Source organism: Phoca vitulina, unplaced genomic scaffold, assembly GCF_004348235.1.
Source record: "Phoca vitulina isolate PV1807 unplaced genomic scaffold, GSC_HSeal_1.0 scaffold1, whole genome shotgun sequence".
In the NCBI taxonomy this organism is placed as follows: Eukaryota; Metazoa; Chordata; class Mammalia; order Carnivora; family Phocidae; genus Phoca; species Phoca vitulina.
In genome coordinates this window covers 32,123,170-32,141,216 of record NW_022589704.1, presented here as the reverse complement: position 1 = coordinate 32,141,216, position 18,047 = coordinate 32,123,170, and the positions used below count along the sequence as shown (strand labels likewise).

The window sequence follows — 18,047 nt, the reverse complement described above, 5'->3', positions numbered from 1 at the left end:
ACTAATGTGTTACATTCATGCAATTCTATAACTAGTGAGTATCTATAATATTCTGGTATGTTTTTGGTGCTGGGGAGATGTCGATAAACAAAACAAAGAAAAATTATAGTGGGAAGCAGCAGACAATAAATAAGTAAACCGAATAGTGTTTTTTTGTTTTTTTTTTTAAAGATTTTATTCATTCATTTGCCAGAGAGAGAGAGAGGGAGAGTACAAGCAGGGGGAGTGGCAGGCAGAGGGAGAAGCAGCCTCCTTGCTAAGCAAGGAGCCTGATGTGAGACTCGATCCAGGATCCTGAGATCATGACCCGAGCTGAAGGCAGACGCCCAACCATCTGAGCCACCCAGGCACCCCCGAATAGTGTTTTAAAAGATGGAAAGTGCCTATGGAGAAAATTAAATCAGGAAGAGAGATAGGGTGTGCTAGGGATGGGGAGGTTGCAATTTTGAATAAGGTTATTAGGAAGGGCCTCACTAAGATTAGGTGACTTATGAGATAACACTTGCAAGAGATAAGGAAATCATTCAGTGCAGATCATGTGTCTATCCACATGTCCAAAGGAAGAAGATTCTGTGTAGAGGGAAAGTAATTGCAAAGTCCTGGAGGTGGGAACTTTTTTGCAGGAGTGGTCAGTCAGAAGAGGAATAGAAGAGATGAGGCCAGAAAGACTGGGGAGGAGGGACAGATTTTGTCTGGCTTGTATCTCATTGTATGACTAGGTTGTTACTATGAGATAGGAAGCCACTGGAAGATTTTAGCAGTTATAATCTGAGTTATTTATTTTTTTTAAGATTTTATTTTTAAGTAATTTCTACATCCAATGTGGGGCTCAAACTTACAACCCTGAGATCAAGACTTGCATGCTCTACTGACTGAGCCAGCCAGGCACCCCAATCTGAGTTACGTTTTTAATGGGTCACTCTGGCTGCTGTGATAGATTATAGGCACCTAGAGCAGAACAGTGAGACTAATTTAGGGGCTGTTGCAATGAACCAGGCAAGAGAAAAAATGTGACTTGGACTAGGTGGTAGGCAGCAGAAAATAGAGAATGAAAAAAAAAAAGGAAGAGTAATTTTGTATTTTGAAGTTAGAACACAGACATTAGCTGACAGGTTAGTTGTATGGTATAAGAGAGAAGGAGACACGAAGGTTTCAGGCCTGAGTATTTGGAAAATGAGGTTGTTAGGGAGATAGGGCAGACTTGGGAAAATCCAGTTTTGCTGGTGAAGATCAAGAGTTCATTTGTAGATATGTTTAATAGACTTCAGACGTCTAAGTGGAGATGCTAAATTGGTTGTTAGATATATGAATCTGGAGTTCAGGGGAAAGTCCCAACTGGAAATATAAATGTGGAGTGTTTAGTCCATAGATTGTATTTAAAGCCTTGAGACTAGTGACCATCAAAGTAATGAATATAAATAGAAAAAGAAAAGAGGTCCAGCGGGGGAGAAGCAAGATGGGGGAGGAGTAGGAGACCTAAATTTCGTCTGGTCCCAGGAATTCAGCTAGATAGGGATCAAACCATTCTGAACACCTACAAACTCAACAGGAGATTGAAGGAAAGAATAGCAGCAACTCTCTGAACAGAAAAGCGACCACTTTCTGGAAGGTAGGATGTGCGGAGAAGTGAATCTGAGGCAATATTCGGGAAGATAGATGGTGGGGGAGGGGGTCTCCATCAGCTGCTACAGGCAAGTGATAGAGCAGCAGAGCACAAAATTGGAAATTTTGGTAGTCGACTCTGCTGAGGGATGTTGCTCCAGTGGCTAAGTGGGGGGTGGAACCCTCGCTGGGACAGTGTGGTCTCAGGACCCTCGGGATCACAGAAAATCCGGGGGTGCCTGAGTGCAGCAGAGCTCCCAGGTATCGGAGCAGGGAAGCCAGCTGCAGAGACAGAGCCGAGGAGTGGGCCCTCAGCTCGGGGTTGCCATAAACTGTGATCCGCGGCACAGTCGGGCCACTGCTCTTCCAGCAGGGACCCAACAAGCGGCAGATCCGGGGAGACTCCCCTACCTCCCCCGGGAGGAGCGGCGCAGGAGTGCACCACAGGGATCTGCTGGGTTTGGAGACTCCAAACGGGGTCGTGTGTCAGAGATAGAAACGCTTGGTCACAGGCGGGTGAGCATGGAGTGTGGCCAGAGACCGGGGAGACAGGAGTGATTGACTGCTTTTCTCTGGGGGCGCACTGAGGAGTGGGGCCCCAAGTTCTCGGCTCCTCCGGGTCGGAGATTGGGAGGCCTCCATTTTCACTCTCGTCCTCCAAAGCTGTACGGAAAGCTTGCAGGGAACAAAAGCTCCCGAGAGCAAACCCGAGCAGATTACTTACCCGGACCGGCAAGGGCGGGGCAATTCCGCCTCTGGCAAAGACATCTGAGAACCACCACAACTGGCCCCTCGCCCAGAAGATCAGCAAGAACAACCAGCCAAGACCAAGTCTACCGATCAATGAGAACGGCAGAACTCCAGCGCTAGGGGAATACAGCACATAGAATTCATGGCTTTTTTTCCATGATTCTTTAGTCTTTCAAAGTTAATTTTTTTAATTTTCTTTTTTTACTTTTTCTTTTTTTTTTTTAATTTTTCTTTTTCCTTTTGTTAACCAACATCTTATCAATCCCTTTTTTAAAATATCTTTTTTATTTTTCATTTTTAGAGTCATATTCTATCCCTTCATAGTAGTTAACCTTATTTTTGGTGTATATATATAAGTTGTTCTCTCTTTAAAATTTTGGGATACAGTTTCTTCTAACAGACCAAAATATACCCTAAATCTCTAGTGAATGGCTTTATTCTAGTCTCCTGCCTGATCACATTCTCCCCCGCCTTTTTTTTTTAAATCCTCTTCTTTCTTTTTTCAACCAACTTCTTATCAATTCCTTTTATAAAATCTTTCCTAATTTTCATCTTTACAATCATATTCTATCCTTCGTCGTATTTACCCTTATTTTTGTACATATATAACTTTTTCTTTCTTTAAAATTTTGGGAGGCACTTTCTTCTAACAGACCAAAATACACCCAAAATCTAGTGTGTGGCACTGATCTGTGCACCAGCCTGATCATATTTGGTCATATTCTGGTTTTTTTGTTTGTTTGTTTTTATCTTTTTCTATTTCTTTTTTCTTTCTTTCCCTTTCTTTTCCCCTGGTTTCAGGTCTCTTCTGAATTGTTTAGTGTATATTTTTCTGGGTTCATTGTTACCCTGTTAGCATTTTATTCTCTCATTAATCTACTCTGGACAAAATGACAAGACGGAAAAAATCACCTCAAAAAAAGAACAAAAGGCAGTACCGACTGCCAGGGACCTAATCAATACGGACATTAGTATGATGTGGGAACTAGAGTTCAGAATGACGATTTTAAAGATAGCTGGGCTTGAAAAAAGTATGGAAGATATTAGAGAAACCCCTTCTGGAGAAATAAAAGAACTAAAACCTAACCAAGTCGAAATCAAAAAGGCTATTAATGAGGTGCAATCACAAATGGGGGCTCTAACTGCTAGGATAAATGAGGCAGAAGAGAGAATTAGTCATATAGAAGACCAAATGATGGAAAATAAAGAAGCTGAGAAAAAGAGAGATAAACAACTACTGGATCACGAGGGCAGCATTCGAGAAATAAGTGATACCATAAGACAAAACAACATTAGAATAATTGGGATCCCAGAAGAAGAAGAAAGAGGAGAGGGGCAGAAGGTGTATTGGAACAAATTATAGCAGAGAACTTCCCTAATTTGGGGAAAGAAACAGGCATCAAAATCCAGGAGGCACAGAGAACCCCCCTCAAAATCAATAAAAATAGGTCAACACCCCGACATCTAATAGTAAAACTTACGAGTCTCAGAGACAAAGAGAAAATCCTGAAAGCAGCTCGGGAGAAGAGATCTGTAACCTACAATGGTAGAAACATTAGATTGGCAACAGACCTGGCAGGCCAGAAAGGACTGGCATGATATATTCAGAGCACTAAATGAGAAAAATATGCAGCCAAGAATACTATATCCAGCTAGGCTGTCACTGAAAATAGAAGGAGAGATAAAAAGCTTCCAGGACAAACAAAAACTAAAGGAATTTGCAAACACAAAACCAGCCCTGCAAGAAATATTGAAAGGGGTCCTCTAAGCAAAGAAAGAGCCTAAAAGTAACATACACCAGAAAGGAACACAGACAATATACAGTAACAGTCACCTTACAGGCAATACAGTGGTACTAAATTCATAACTTTCAATAGTTACCCTCAATGTAAATGGGCTAAATGCCCCAATCAAAAGACACAGGGTATCAGGTTGGATAAAAAAAACAAGACCCATTGATATGCTGTCTGCAAGAGACTCATTTTAGGCCCAAAGACACCCCCAGATTGAAAGTGAGGGGGAGGAAAACCATTTACCATGCTAATAGACACCAAAAGAAAGCTGGGGTGTCAATCCTTATAATTTTTTTTTTTTTTTTTTTTTTTTTTTTATTTATTTGAGAGAGAGAATGAGACAGAGAGAGAGCATGAGATGGGGGAGGATCAGAGGGAGAAGCAGACTCCCTGTCGAGCAGGGAGCCTGATGCGGGACTCGATCCCGGGACTCCAGGATCATGACCTGAGCCGAAGGCAGTCGCTTAACCAACTGAGCCACCCAGGCGCCCCTGGGGTGTCAATCCTTATATCAGACAAATTAGATTTTAAACCAAAGACTATAATAAGAAACGAGGAAGGACACTATATCATACTTACAGGGTCTATCCAACAAGAAGATCTAACAATTGTAACTATCTATGCCCCTAACTTGGGAGCAGCCACTTATATAAGCTAATTAATAACAAGAGCAAAGAAACACATCAACAGCAATATGATTATAGTGGGGGACTTTAACACCCCCCTCACTGACATGGACAGATCATCTAAGCAAAAGATCAACAAGGAAATAAAGACTTTAAATGACACCCGGGACCAAATGGACTTCACAGATATATTCAGAACATTCCATCCCAAAGCAACAGAATACACATTCTTCTCTAGTGCCCATGGAACATTCTCCAGAACAGATAACATCCTAGGTCACAAATCAGGTCTCAACCTGTACCAAAAGATTGGGGTCATTCCCTGCATATTTTCAGACCACAATGCTTTGAAACTAGAACTCAATCACAAGAGGAAAGTTGGAAAGAACTCAAGTACATGGAGGCTAAAGAGCATCCTACTAAAGAATGAATGGGTCGACCAGGAAATTAAAGAAGAATTTAAAAACTTCATGGAAACAAATGAAAATGAAAACACAACTATTCAAAATCTTTGGGATGCAGCAACGGCAGTCCTAAGAGGAAAGTATATAGCAATACAAGCCTTTCTCAAGAAACAAGAAAGGTCTCAAATACACAACCTAACCCTACACCTAAAGGACCTGGAGAAAGAACAGCAAATAAAGCCTAAACCCAGCAGGAGAAGAGAAATAATAAAGATCAGAGCAGAAATCAATCAAATAGAAACCAAAGAACAGTAGAACAGATCAACGAAACTAGGAGCTGGTTCTTTGAAAGAATTAACAAGATTGATAAACCCCTGGCCAGACTTATCAAAAAGAAAAGAGAAAGGATCCAAATAAACAAAATCATGAATGAAAGAGAGATCACAACCAACACGAAAGAAATACAAACAATTATAAGAACATATTATGAGCAACTCTATGCCAGCAAATTAGATAATCTGGAAGAAATGGATGCATTCCTAGAGATGTATAAACTAACAAAACTAAACCAGGAGGAAATAGAAAACCTGAACAGACCTATAACCACTAAGGAAATTGAAGCAGTCATCAAAAATCTCCCAACAAACAAAAGCCCAGGGCCAGATGGCTTCCCAGGGGAATTCTACTAAACATTTCAAGAAGAATTAATACCTATTCTTCTGAAACTGTTCCAAAAAAACAGAAATGGAAGGAAAACTTCCAAACTCGTTTTATGAGGCCACCATTACCTTGATCCCCAAACCAGACAAAGACCCCATCAAAAAGGAGAATTACAGACCAATATCCTTGATGAACATGGATGCAAAAATTCTCACCAAAATACTAGCCAATAGGATCCAACAGTACATTAAAAGGATTATTCACCACGACCAAGTGGGATTTATCCCTGGGCTGCAAGGTTGGTTCAACATCTGCAAATCAATCAATGTGATACAATACATTAATAAAAGAAAGGATAAGAACCATATGATCCTCTCAATAGATGTGGAAAAAGCATTTGACAAAGTACAGCATCCTTTCTTGATGAAAACGTCTCAGAGTATAGGGATAGAGGGTACATACCTCAATATCATAAAAGCCATCTATGAAAAACCCACAGCGAATATCATTCTCAATGGGGAAAAACTGAGAGCTTTCCCCCTAAGGTCAGGAACACGTCAGGGATGTCCCCTATCACCACTGCTATTCAACATAGTATTAGAAGTCCTAGCCACAGCAATCAGACAACAGAAAGAAATAAAAGGCTTCCAAATTGGCAAAGAAGAAGTCAAACTCTCACTCTTTGTAGATGATATGATACTTTATGTGGAAAACCCAAAGGACTCCACTCCAAAACTGCTAGAACTCATACAGGAATTCAGTAAAGTGGCAGGATATAAAATCAATGCACAGAAGTCAGTGGCATTCCTATACACCAACAACAAGACAGTAGAAAGAGAAATTAAGGAGTCGATCCCATTTACAATCGCACCCAAAACCATAAGATACCTAGGAATAAATCTAACCAAAGAGGCAAAGGATCTGTACTCAGAAAACTATAAAATACTCATGAAAGAAATTAAGGAAGACACAAAGAAATGGAAAAATGTTCCATTCTCATGGACTGGAAGAACAAATATTGTGAAGATGTCAATGCTACCTAGAGCAGTCTACACATTTAATGCAATCCCTATCAAAATACCATCCACTTTTTTCAAAGAAATGGAACAAATAATCCTAAAATTTGTATGGAACCAGAAAAGACCCCAAATAGCCAGAGGAATGTTTAAAAAGAAAAGCAAAGCTGGTGGCATCACAATTCCGGACTTCAAGCTCTATTACAAAGCTGTCATCATCAAGACAGTATGGTACTGGCACAAAAACAGACACATAGACCAGTGGAACAGAATAGAGAGCCCAGAAATGGACCCTCAACTCTATGGTCAACTAATCTTCAACAAAGCAAGAAAGAATGTCCAGTGGAAAAAAGACAGTCTCTTCAACAAATGGTGTTGGGAAAATTGGACCGCCACATGCAGAAAAATGAAACTGGACCATTTCCTTACACCACACACAAAAATAGACTCAAAATGGTTGAAAGACCTAAATGTGAGACAGGAGTCCATCAAAATCCTAGAGGAGAACACGGGCAGCAACCTCTTTGACCTCAGCCGCAGCAACTTTTTCCTAGAAACATTGCCAAAGGCAAGGGAAGCAAGGGCAAAAATGATTGGGACTTGATCAAGATAAAAAGCTTTTGTACAGCAAAAGAAACAGTCAACAAAACCAAAAGACAACTGACAGAATGGGAGAAGATATTTGCAAATGACATATCAGATAAAGGGCTAGTATCCAAAATCTGTAAAGAACTTATCAAACTCAACACCCAAAGAACAAATGATCCAATCAAGAAATGGGCAGAAGACATGAACAGACATTTTTTCCAAAGAAGACATCCAAATGGCCAACAGACACATGAAAAAGTGCTCAGCATCGCTCGGCATCAGGGAAATCCAAATCAAAACCTCAATGAGATACCATCTCACACCAGTCAGAATGTCTAAAATGAACAAGTCAGGAAACAATAGATGTTGGTGGGGATGTGGAGAAAGGGGAACCCTCCTACACTGTTGGTGGGAATGCAAGCTGGTACAGCCACTCTGGAAAACAGGATGGAGGTTCCTCAAAAAGTTGAAAGTAGAGCTATCATATGACCCAGCAATGTCACTACTGGGTATTTACCCCAAAGATACAAATGTAGGGATCCAAAGGGGTATGTGTACCCTGATGTTTATAGCAGCAATGTCCATAATAGCCAAACTATGGAAAGCGCCAAGATGTCCATCGACAGATAAATGGATAAAGGAGATGTGGTATATATATACAATGGAATATTATGCAGCCATCAGAAGGAATGAAATCTTGCCATTTGCAATGACATGGATGGAACTGGAGGGTATTATGCTGAGCGAAATAAGTCAATCAGAGAAAGACATGTATCATATGATCTCACTGATGTGAGGAATTCTTAACCTCAGGATAGAAACTAAGGGTTGCTGGAGTGGTGGAGTGTGGGAGGGATGGGGTGGCTGGGTGATAGACATTGGGGAGGGTATGTGCTATGGTGAGCGCTGTGAATTGTGTAAGACTGATGAATCACAGACCTGTACCTCTGAAACAAAATGCAATATCTGTTAAAAAAAAAAAAAAAGAAGAAGTTAGCTGGAAGGGAAAAATGAAGGGGGGGAAGTCAGAGGGGGAGAAGAACCATGAGAGACTATGGACTCTGAGAAACAAACTGAGGGTTCTAGATGGGAGGGGGGTGGGGGGATGGGTTAGCCTGGTGATGGGTATTAAAGAGGGCACGTATTGAATGGAGCACTGGGTGTTATACGCAAACAATGAATCATGGAACATCACATCAAAAACTAATGATGTAATGTATGGTGATTAACATAATATAATAATAAAAAAAAGAATAGTGCATCAGCAAAAAAAAAAGGAAAAAAGAAAAGAGGTCCAAAAACTGACTCCTGACCTTAGGCATTCTGTCATTAAGATATTTGAGAGATGAGAAGGAATCATCGAAAGGAGACTGAGAATGAGCAGGCAGGAAAGTGGGGGAAAGTATGGGGTCCAAGAGGGCATGGAATCCCAAGATCTAAATGAAAATCTTAACACCTGGATAGTGTTTGATCAGGGTCCTGAGATCGAGCCCCACATCGGCCTCCCTGCTCTGCGGGAAGCCTGCTTCTCCCTCTCCACTCCTTGTGCTCTCTCGCATTCTCTGTCTCTCTCTCACATAATAAATAAATAAAATCTTAAAAAAAAAAAAAGAGGACGGACTTTAGAAGGGAAGTAGGTAGTATCAGGGGAGACGTTTATGTGTGTGGAGGCCTTCAAGGTGCTGGCGTTAGTTCCCGTTCTTGACCTGGGTGGTGATATTATGGGTCTTTGCTTTATAATTATTCCTTAAATTGTACATAGATGGTATTTGCAGCTTTTTGTATGTGAAATTTAGCAAAAAAGAAGGAAAATAAAATTGATGAATTTAAACATAAATTAGCTTTGAAAAATTGTTGGTTACAACTCTTTTTTTTGGAAAGTTTTATTTTGCACATAGCAACATTGTACAGAAATATTAAAAAATGTTCAATTTTTACAAATGCTTATATTCTAAAATCTTTTTTGTATTTCTTCTCTTAGCCCTTAGACAACTGGAATCTATTTTAAAGAAAATCATAAAAGAACGAAAAGGAGGAAACTTCAGTCAACATATTTTCATTGACTCCTTAGTACATGGGAAACTTAATGACCAACAGGTGATGTAATTGTTAAATGTTTATCAAGTAAACAATAATCACAAATGTATAGTGTGCTTTGTATTCACTTTAACCCAGATGCACTCCCAAAATTCAATGGCTTCTGTTTTATTGTACATCATCTGTAAATAGTACAAGTATTTAGTCTCTTGTTATTTAGCTCTTTGAAGCAGCTGTATATTATTTAATACTGTGTAAGCAAATGTTGAATCAAAATTCTCTGATCATAAAAGAGGAGGACTTACCTGACTAGGTTGGCAGCTTGGCTTGTTCCCAAAGCGCTCTGTTAGCCCCAGCATACCACTGTGTTTGCGGTGTTGTCAGGCAAAGGACAAGAGTGGAGCCATTATTACCACATCTGTGGTTCATTATAGGAACCTTCTGCCCACTCTGCACATGTGAGTCTTCATAGACAGAATGGGTTTCTGGATGTGTATAGGTGCAGAATTGAATAAGGCTCCAAGGATAGTGGCAGCCTCTTCTCCACTGTTCCTGAGGCTTTGTTGCCGCACCAGGCCAAGCCAGAAAGATAGCACTGAGGCAGTTTGTTTGCAAAAACAAAGCATGAGCCAGTGAGAACTACCAATAAATGTTTATTGCATCAAAAAGGCAATGCAGTATTTAGGTTGGTTTTTACATTCGATTTTTTTAAGTGAAAACATTATAAAGAAATAATATTCATTTTTCCTTTCCTTGACCCTAATTCTATACTATAGGTTATTTTGATAGGGTCTAATACAGGCCACCTTATATTTTACACTTTCTAAACTTAGTTTTCTCTCCTAGATCCTTGAAGACAGTATGATATTTTCTCTGGCCAGTTGTGTAATAACTGCAAAATGTAAGTATAATTGATTTCTTTTTGAGATAGATTATAAAATATACATGGTTAAAATAAAGGAAACATTGTTTGCAAGACCTCTTTATAATTTCCCTTCTCTTTTCTTTTTTATTCTTGTTTGAAAGGCTTGATTCACACAGCTACCGTTTTTTTTTTTTTTTCTTAACCCCAGGTGCTCTATGCCACCTCTGAACATTGCCATAAATTTCTTGACACGGTTTATGGATTGTGAATTCTAGTTAGTGCCTTTAAAATGAACTGTTATTGACACCTTTCCAACCAGAGCAGTGAGCTTTTCAATTTCCTGCTGCGGCTTTTCACTTTGATTCCAATCCAGTTTGCTATTATTAAGGTCTACCAACAGAGGATATAGGCCACAGAAATCACGATTTAAAAGAACTCCTCTCTTGGTGGAATTGAAGGTGATTTTTATTTAAAATTCTAAAATGTGTGATATGTTTCTAAGTTTCCTTACTGCTTTTTAGTTTAGCAGAGTACCATTCATTCATATGGTATTTATAAAAACTTGTGTATGTTTATAAAAATATACTAATATAAAATGCTAAAGGAAGTATCAAAACATCAGTTTGAAATAGAAGAAATTTATGATCATTTGAAGGATTTCATTTACAACTCTTTCTGTTTAAAAACAGCAATTAAAAATGTAAACTTCCCATAAGTTTTTCTTCTTTATAAAATTTTTGACATCTAGAGATGTCCAGGTATTATAGGTTAAATGGGATCTGGGTGTGTATGTGTCAAAAATAATGTATTGAACTTCTTTAAAGAGTGCTTACCTTGTTTTTTTAAAAATTTACTACATTATTAAACTATATCTTTGCTAAAGACCTTCAAAAAATCTGAAGCAGTTGTGCTCTGGATACAGAGCAAAAAAGTGACCATTTCCAAAGTTGGGTTAATATTTTAATATTATTGCAGCTTTTAGGGAGGATTTCAGACTATCACTGTTTCTTTGCATATGGGTTGGTTATTTTTTAAGGTACCTCTGAATTTTTTGGAGAGTCAAGATAGGCAGGAAACTTTAATCCTCTGCTACTTATTAGCCTTGAGCAAGATATTTGCCTCTGCATTTTTTTCCTTTTCTAAAATAACAGTTTAGGTCTAGACGACCTCCAAGGTATTCTCAAATCTGCAGTTGTGTCTTTGGTTCAGTATCATGATTAAAGAACGTTCATGACTTAAAATATTATTTTTAAGCTATGTTCAGTCATACTTCAGAGTTCTACAAAAGCACCAATGTTTGAGATTATTAAACCATATAGTTATATTAATTTTAAGTGATAATATGGTGAAGCAGGGTTTATGAGTGCCTACTGTGTGCATATCCTTGTAGTAAATCTTTCAATATTGTATATTACTGTATTTTGTAATATTACAAACATGTACATATTGTACACTGTCTGCACAAGTTTTCATATCACTTGTGAAGCAGAAATTCTATAGTTCATTCAAAAGCCCTAATAAAGAAGTATACGTAGGAAAAAGTTAAGGACAGGCAGTTACTCGTGTGCCTTTTTATAAACTCTGAATATGAATAAATTATAAAAAAAAGTTGAGTACCAGGTAGGTATTAATTTTATTGATAATAACATTTAGTACAGAAAATGAATTATGTCCTTTCTAGGCATAAGAATTGGATACGTGAATTAGGCAAACATTAAAAAAAAAGTGAGACAAATTTAAGTCAGCCCTTAGTTCAAGAAGGAGATCATTAATAAGTAGAAGTAGAAATTACTAAATACATTTTTAAAAGTGGTTGACACAGAAGAAAGTAGTATAGATAGAGTCATCTCAAGCATAATCTAGGGTAAGAGGTACTAGTATCTGGAAGGTATCTGGATAGTTCCATTCTTTGAATAATTATAATCCCAGTGGATTTCTACAGGAAATATAACTTCTCTTATTTTCTCTGTTTTATGTTCATCATGTAATTTTCTTACCTTTTCATTTCCTCAGTGAGTATAATCTATAAGCCATTTTAAGCAAAAGTACGCCTGTAAGTTCAGTGATCTTCCAATCTTGGTGTTCATCAAAATAATTGTGGTATTTGTTGGAAGTACAGATGCCTGGACTCCACCCTAAACCTATTGAATCAGAGTCTGTGAATGTGGGGTTGTGCCATCAACCAATTCCCAGGTGATTTTAGAGAACTATTGTCCTAAGCAATAACCGATACCAATTCCTGAACCAGTGTATCTACCATTACAAGTAAAAATTTAGAATATTGATTTATAGGTAAATCTCCTGCTACTCTGATTTGTATGAATCATTTCATTAGGTCTCCTGAAGGAACTAATAAATCAGTATTTTTATTACACAGGGTTGGGTGAACTAGACAATCCATTACAGTTACCACCATTTAACACTCCTTCAGATAATGAAGTTTATTTATTATCATTACTATTTAACCGAAAATAAAATGCATTTTTGTCTTCAGTTACTTGCCAGTTTTAAGAAAGCAATTGCAGATCTCTTTAGTATTCTATAAATATTCATGTTATGTTCAATGAGGTACAAATCCTGTGAATAATCGTGGTATTTTTTTGGTAGCATTTATGTGTCTTCCATATCAGAAGAGAAGGAAAACACAAGAAAAAAATAGTATGTTTTATCTTATTCTGCATCCAAACTATCAATTAGCTATTTTCATTGTTATGAATGTAAATTTTTACTTAGTGTGCACCTGGGCAATCTGTTTTTTAACCACCTCTGAAGAGGTTCAGAAAAAACTTTATGAAGAGATAGACCAAGTTTTTGGGAAGGATCCTATTACTCCAGAGAAAATCGAGCGGCTCAGGTAAGAATACAATAAAAAGAAGAGGATATCATTAACAGGTAAAATTGAGTTGGTTTAACTATCTTATTTAAAGCTAATGATAGGGCGCCTGGGTGGCTCAGTTGGTTAAGCAACTGCCTTCAGCTCAGGTCATGATCCTGGAGTCCCTGGATCGAGTCCCGCATCGGGCTCCCTGCTCGGCAGGGAGTCTGCTTCTCCCTCTGACCCTCCCCCCTCTCATGTGCTCTCTCTCATTCTCTCTCTCTCAAATAAATAAATAAAATCTTTAAAAAAATAAAATAAAATAAAATAAAGCTAATGATAATATCTAGGAAAGGTATATATTTTTAAAGGACTTAAAATGTTTACATACAGATTTTATTAGATAATTTAATTTGCTCTTTAAAATCATAAGGTAGTTGGTTAAACATCTGCCTTTGGCTCAGGTTGGGATGGGGCCCCTCATCGGGCTCCTTGCTTAGCGGGGAACCTGCTTCTCCCTCTCCATCTGCCATTCCCCCTGCTTGTGCTCTCTCTCTGTGTCAGATAAATAAGTAAAATAATAAGGTAGTTTTGGGAAACCTTTATATTAGACTATATAAAATAGTATCAGTGATGTTCAAGTAAGTAAAGCACTCATATCTTGTTGATGGAAATGCAAAATTGTACAGACCTGTTGGAAAACAGTGTGGCAGCTAAACATACACTTGCCATACAACCCAGAAATTCTCCAAGGCATTTACCCAAGAGAAGCGAAAAAATATGTCCACACAGAGACCTTTATGCAAATGTTCATAGCAATATTATTCATGATAGCAAAAAGCTGGAAACAGCCCAGATGTTCATCAGCTGGTGAACAGATAAACCAGTTGTGTTATATCTGTACCATGGAATATTATCAAGTGGTAAAAGATAATATCTTATCAATATATACAACAATGTGGTTAAATGTCATTATGTTAAGTGAAAGAAGTCAAACACAAAGACTGCATACAATATAATTTCCTTAAGGTGAAATTCTAGAAGAGGCAAAACTGTTGTGGTAGAAAGGGGATCAGTGGTTGTCTGGGACCAGAAATGGGGAGGGGATCAACTAGCAGGGAGAATGAGAAAAGTTTTTAGGGTGAGGGAACTGTTCTGTATCTTGATGGTGGTTGTGGTAACACAGTTACACACAATTACTAAAATTCATCACATTATACAAGTAAAATAGATGAATTTTTATATGTAGATAATAACCTTAATTAAAAAGATTTTTTTCTCTTTATTTTTTTAAAAGATTTTATTGATTTATTTGAACAGAGAGAGAAAGAGAGAGCAGGGGAGGGAGAGGGAGAAGCAGATTCCCTGCTGAGCAGGGAGCCTGATGCGCAGGACTTGATCCCAGGACCCCGGGATCATGACATGAGCCAGACGCTTAACCGACCGAGCCACCCAGGCACTCTAAAAGGATTTTTTAAAATAACAACTGTGACTGCTTAGGGTGTTGGAAGTCTGCGCCTGGACAGCAGGCAACCAACCCTACCTTGGAGCCTCTTTTAATTATAGAAAAGAAGATAAGGAGACTTCTGTTACAAATTCTTCAAAACCTTGGAAGTTTTGTTTATTACCTTGAATATAACTATTTTTCATTTTAAAAGTAATACTTGTCCTTTGAAGTTTTTATAATACAGAAGTGTATGAAGTAGAAGGTGAAGGTTTTTTGTAAATATATCCTAAAGAGATGACAGTTGTTAACTATCTTTACTATTTTTCCAGATTTTTTCTATGCCTATATACATATATATTCAAAGTAAAAAATTTCAAATGTTCTAAAATATAAAAAAAATATAATTCTTCTGTAAATTCCATCTTTTCTCTAAATATTTTGTGGACAGTATTCTTATATGTGTAACTCTACTACACTCAGTGATTAAGTTCTGTTGATTTGACTTTCCAAATAACTTTTAGTTGGAAGTTTGTTGTTGTTTTTAAAGGTTTTATTTATTTGTCAGAGAAAGAGAGAGAGAGAGGGCACAAGCAGGGGGAGACGCAGGCAGAGGGAGAAGCAGGCTCCCCGCCGTGCAGGGAGCCTGATGCAGGACTCGATCCCAGGACCCTGGGATCATGACCTGAGCCGAAGGCAGATGCTTAAACGACTGAGCCACCCAGGCGTCCCTGGAAGTTTAATTTTAGTTCTTTTTATTGTCCCCACTATTCAGACCATCAGCTTGCCTGGGATATTTCAGCAGCCTTGGATCTTGCAGCCCTCTAATCCAGTCTTCAAATTGCTACTGGAGCCTATGACTGCACACAGTAAACACTTTGGGTGTTTTAACCATAAAGATAACCGAGGACCAATTCCAAATCAATAGTCTTTGGGCATCAGAAGTTTTCAAAAGCTTCATAGATGATTCCAATGTGCTCTAATTCTAATGTTGAGAATCACTGTACTAGTAATCTTTCTATACCTGAGGAGTCAACATCTGGGCAGATGACTCCCCAATTTAAAATCTTTCAGTGATCTCTGGTTGCCCTTAAGTTAAAATTTAAACTCACCAACATGGCTTAGGAGGCATTTCAAGAGCTGGGCCTTATATTCCTTTCCCACCTTATCACTTGTTATTTGTGCCTCTTCATACCTTAGTTTTAGCTATACTGAAATTCTTTTGTTTCTTCAAAGCTATAGTACTCTTTCTCATCTCTTGGCTTTTGCAGACTACTCCTTTGTCTAGATTCTTCCTTTCTCTTCTACCTAGCTCCAGTTTTTTCTGCAGGTCTCAGCCTAAAGTGCTTATTTCTCTGCAAAATCCTTTCTTTAGTTATGTGCTCCTGCCGTATGTTCTCCAAAATCCTGACCTGCCTTTATCATAACACTTACTGTGCTTTTTAAATTGTTACCCTTGCTGTCCCTACCTCTCTCGCTTTCCCTGCCAAGTAGACCTTGAATCCCTTTGTGGGTATCTGTCTTATTCACTGTTGTAGTTCAGTATCTAACACGGTGCGTCTAATGTAGTAGGTACCCAATAAATAGTGGTTCAAAGAGGAAAGGAAGGATTTTCCTTTTTTGGTTTTGTTGTTTTTAAAATATTATAAACAGTCAACAGTCCTATGCTTGGCATTTTTAAAATATTTCCAGTTGTTGCTATTAATAAAGTCCTAGAAATGGGATTGTTATTTAATGATATATACAATAGTTTAGTATTTATGATTACGGGCTATGGAGTAAGGTAGACCTGGGTTTGAATCCTGTTGATACCACTTCCCTGCTATGTGATCTTAAACAATTGCCTTATTTCTAAAAATCTATAAAATTAGAATAATAATAGCATCCCTGAGGTTCTTATAAGGATTAAATGAGATACTACCTAGAAAGTATTTAATAGAACTGGCTTTTGGTAAGATTTCAATACATTTTAGCTTTTATTCTTATTGTGATGTACACCTAATATTTTTCTAAATATGCAAAAAAAAATTTCCATGGTTGGATTACGTGTATTTTTCTTTATGGTTTCTGTCATTGTGTCGGTATTTTTATAATTTTTGAGTAGGAAAGTTCTTTATTAAAATTTTTTAAATTTATTAATAATAAAGGACTTTTCTACTTAAAAATTATACAAATACTGTTTTGAGTTTTCTTCTGGTACTTTTAAAGTTGTTTTTATTTGTTTAAATTTATACCTACGTGGACTTTATATACCTCTAATATATAACCTATTTTCAAGCAAATTAGAATTATGATGTGACTATTTCCAATTAGAAAGGTTATTAAAGTTGTTAAAAATGTATGTACATTTCAAACTGCCTTTCTCAGAGTTAAGAACTGTAAAAAAACTTTTTAAAACAGATATTGTCGGCAAGTACTTTGTGAAACTGTTCGGACTGCCAGACTGACCCCAGTTTCTGCCCGTCTTCAAGATATTGAAGGAAAGATTGACAAATTTATTATTCCTAGAGAGGTAGGAAACATTCGGTATACTTAACTCATTCAGTTATTCTTTTCAACTCTTTTAGCGTGTGGTTTTGAATTGTATTGTCTAAAATGTCTAATAAATGATACCTATTATTAAATCAAAGACATAGTTATTTTAAATGAGAATAATATATGCTGTTTTAGGGTATAAGCAATATAAAAGAAAGGCTCCCTTCCTCGCATGTACTACTGTTAATACTTTACTGTGTATTTTTATAGGTCTTTTTCTATGTATATATATTACTCTGTATGTGTATATACACATGTGTATTTTAAAAACTGAATTTATATGTGAAAAGTTGCTTTTCATGTATCATTCATTAATTTGCTTTTTTCATTAGGTGTGGTTATTACTTATTAGTACAACTAGTACTTGATACAGATCCAACTCATTTTTTTTTCCAACTCATTATTTTTAATGGATATATAGTATTCCATCGCATGAGTGTGTTACAGTTTATTTAAGCAGTCTCCATTGATGGAAATTTAGATTACATTAATTTTTTTGTTATTACAAATTATATACTTGTATAGGTATTGAGTAGAGCCTTAGAAATAGAATTTTGGGGTCAAAGTGCTATTTATGTTAAATTTAAATTGCCCTCTAAGAGGCAGTTTATATTTTCAGCGACAGTGTAGGAGAATGCTATTTCTCTCCATATTCTCACTACTTCTGGATTTATGATTTTTTATATATTTCTTATATGAAATACTGTCTCATTATTTTAATTTGCTTTTCCCTGATCATTGGAGAGATTGAGCAGCTTTTCGTACATATTTATCAGTTTGTATTTCTTCTTTTTGTGAATTATGTGCTTGTAACTCACTTCTTTCTAGTGAGCTTATACATCTTTTTGTATATTGTACATACTAACGGTCAGTTATATGGAAAATATATTTTTCCTATTATTTATCTTTTAC

The 18,047-nt window shown here is 37.2% G+C and overlaps 1 protein-coding gene across 7 annotated transcripts in view; it reads left to right on the top strand.

The window, feature by feature from the left end:
* Positions 1-18,047, top strand: part of LOC116632343 (cytochrome P450 20A1) — a 75,337-nt gene that overhangs the window by 44,166 nt on the left and 13,124 nt on the right. For all 7 annotated transcript variants that reach the window (XM_032404252.1, XM_032404270.1, XM_032404261.1 and 4 more), the window contains 4 exons: positions 9,421-9,536; positions 10,323-10,377; positions 13,075-13,195; positions 17,001-17,112. In XM_032404252.1, coding sequence (XP_032260143.1) covers positions 9,421-9,536; positions 10,323-10,377; positions 13,075-13,195; positions 17,001-17,112 — 404 coding nt within the window. The remainder of the gene's footprint in view (positions 1-9,420; positions 9,537-10,322; positions 10,378-13,074; positions 13,196-17,000; positions 17,113-18,047) is intronic.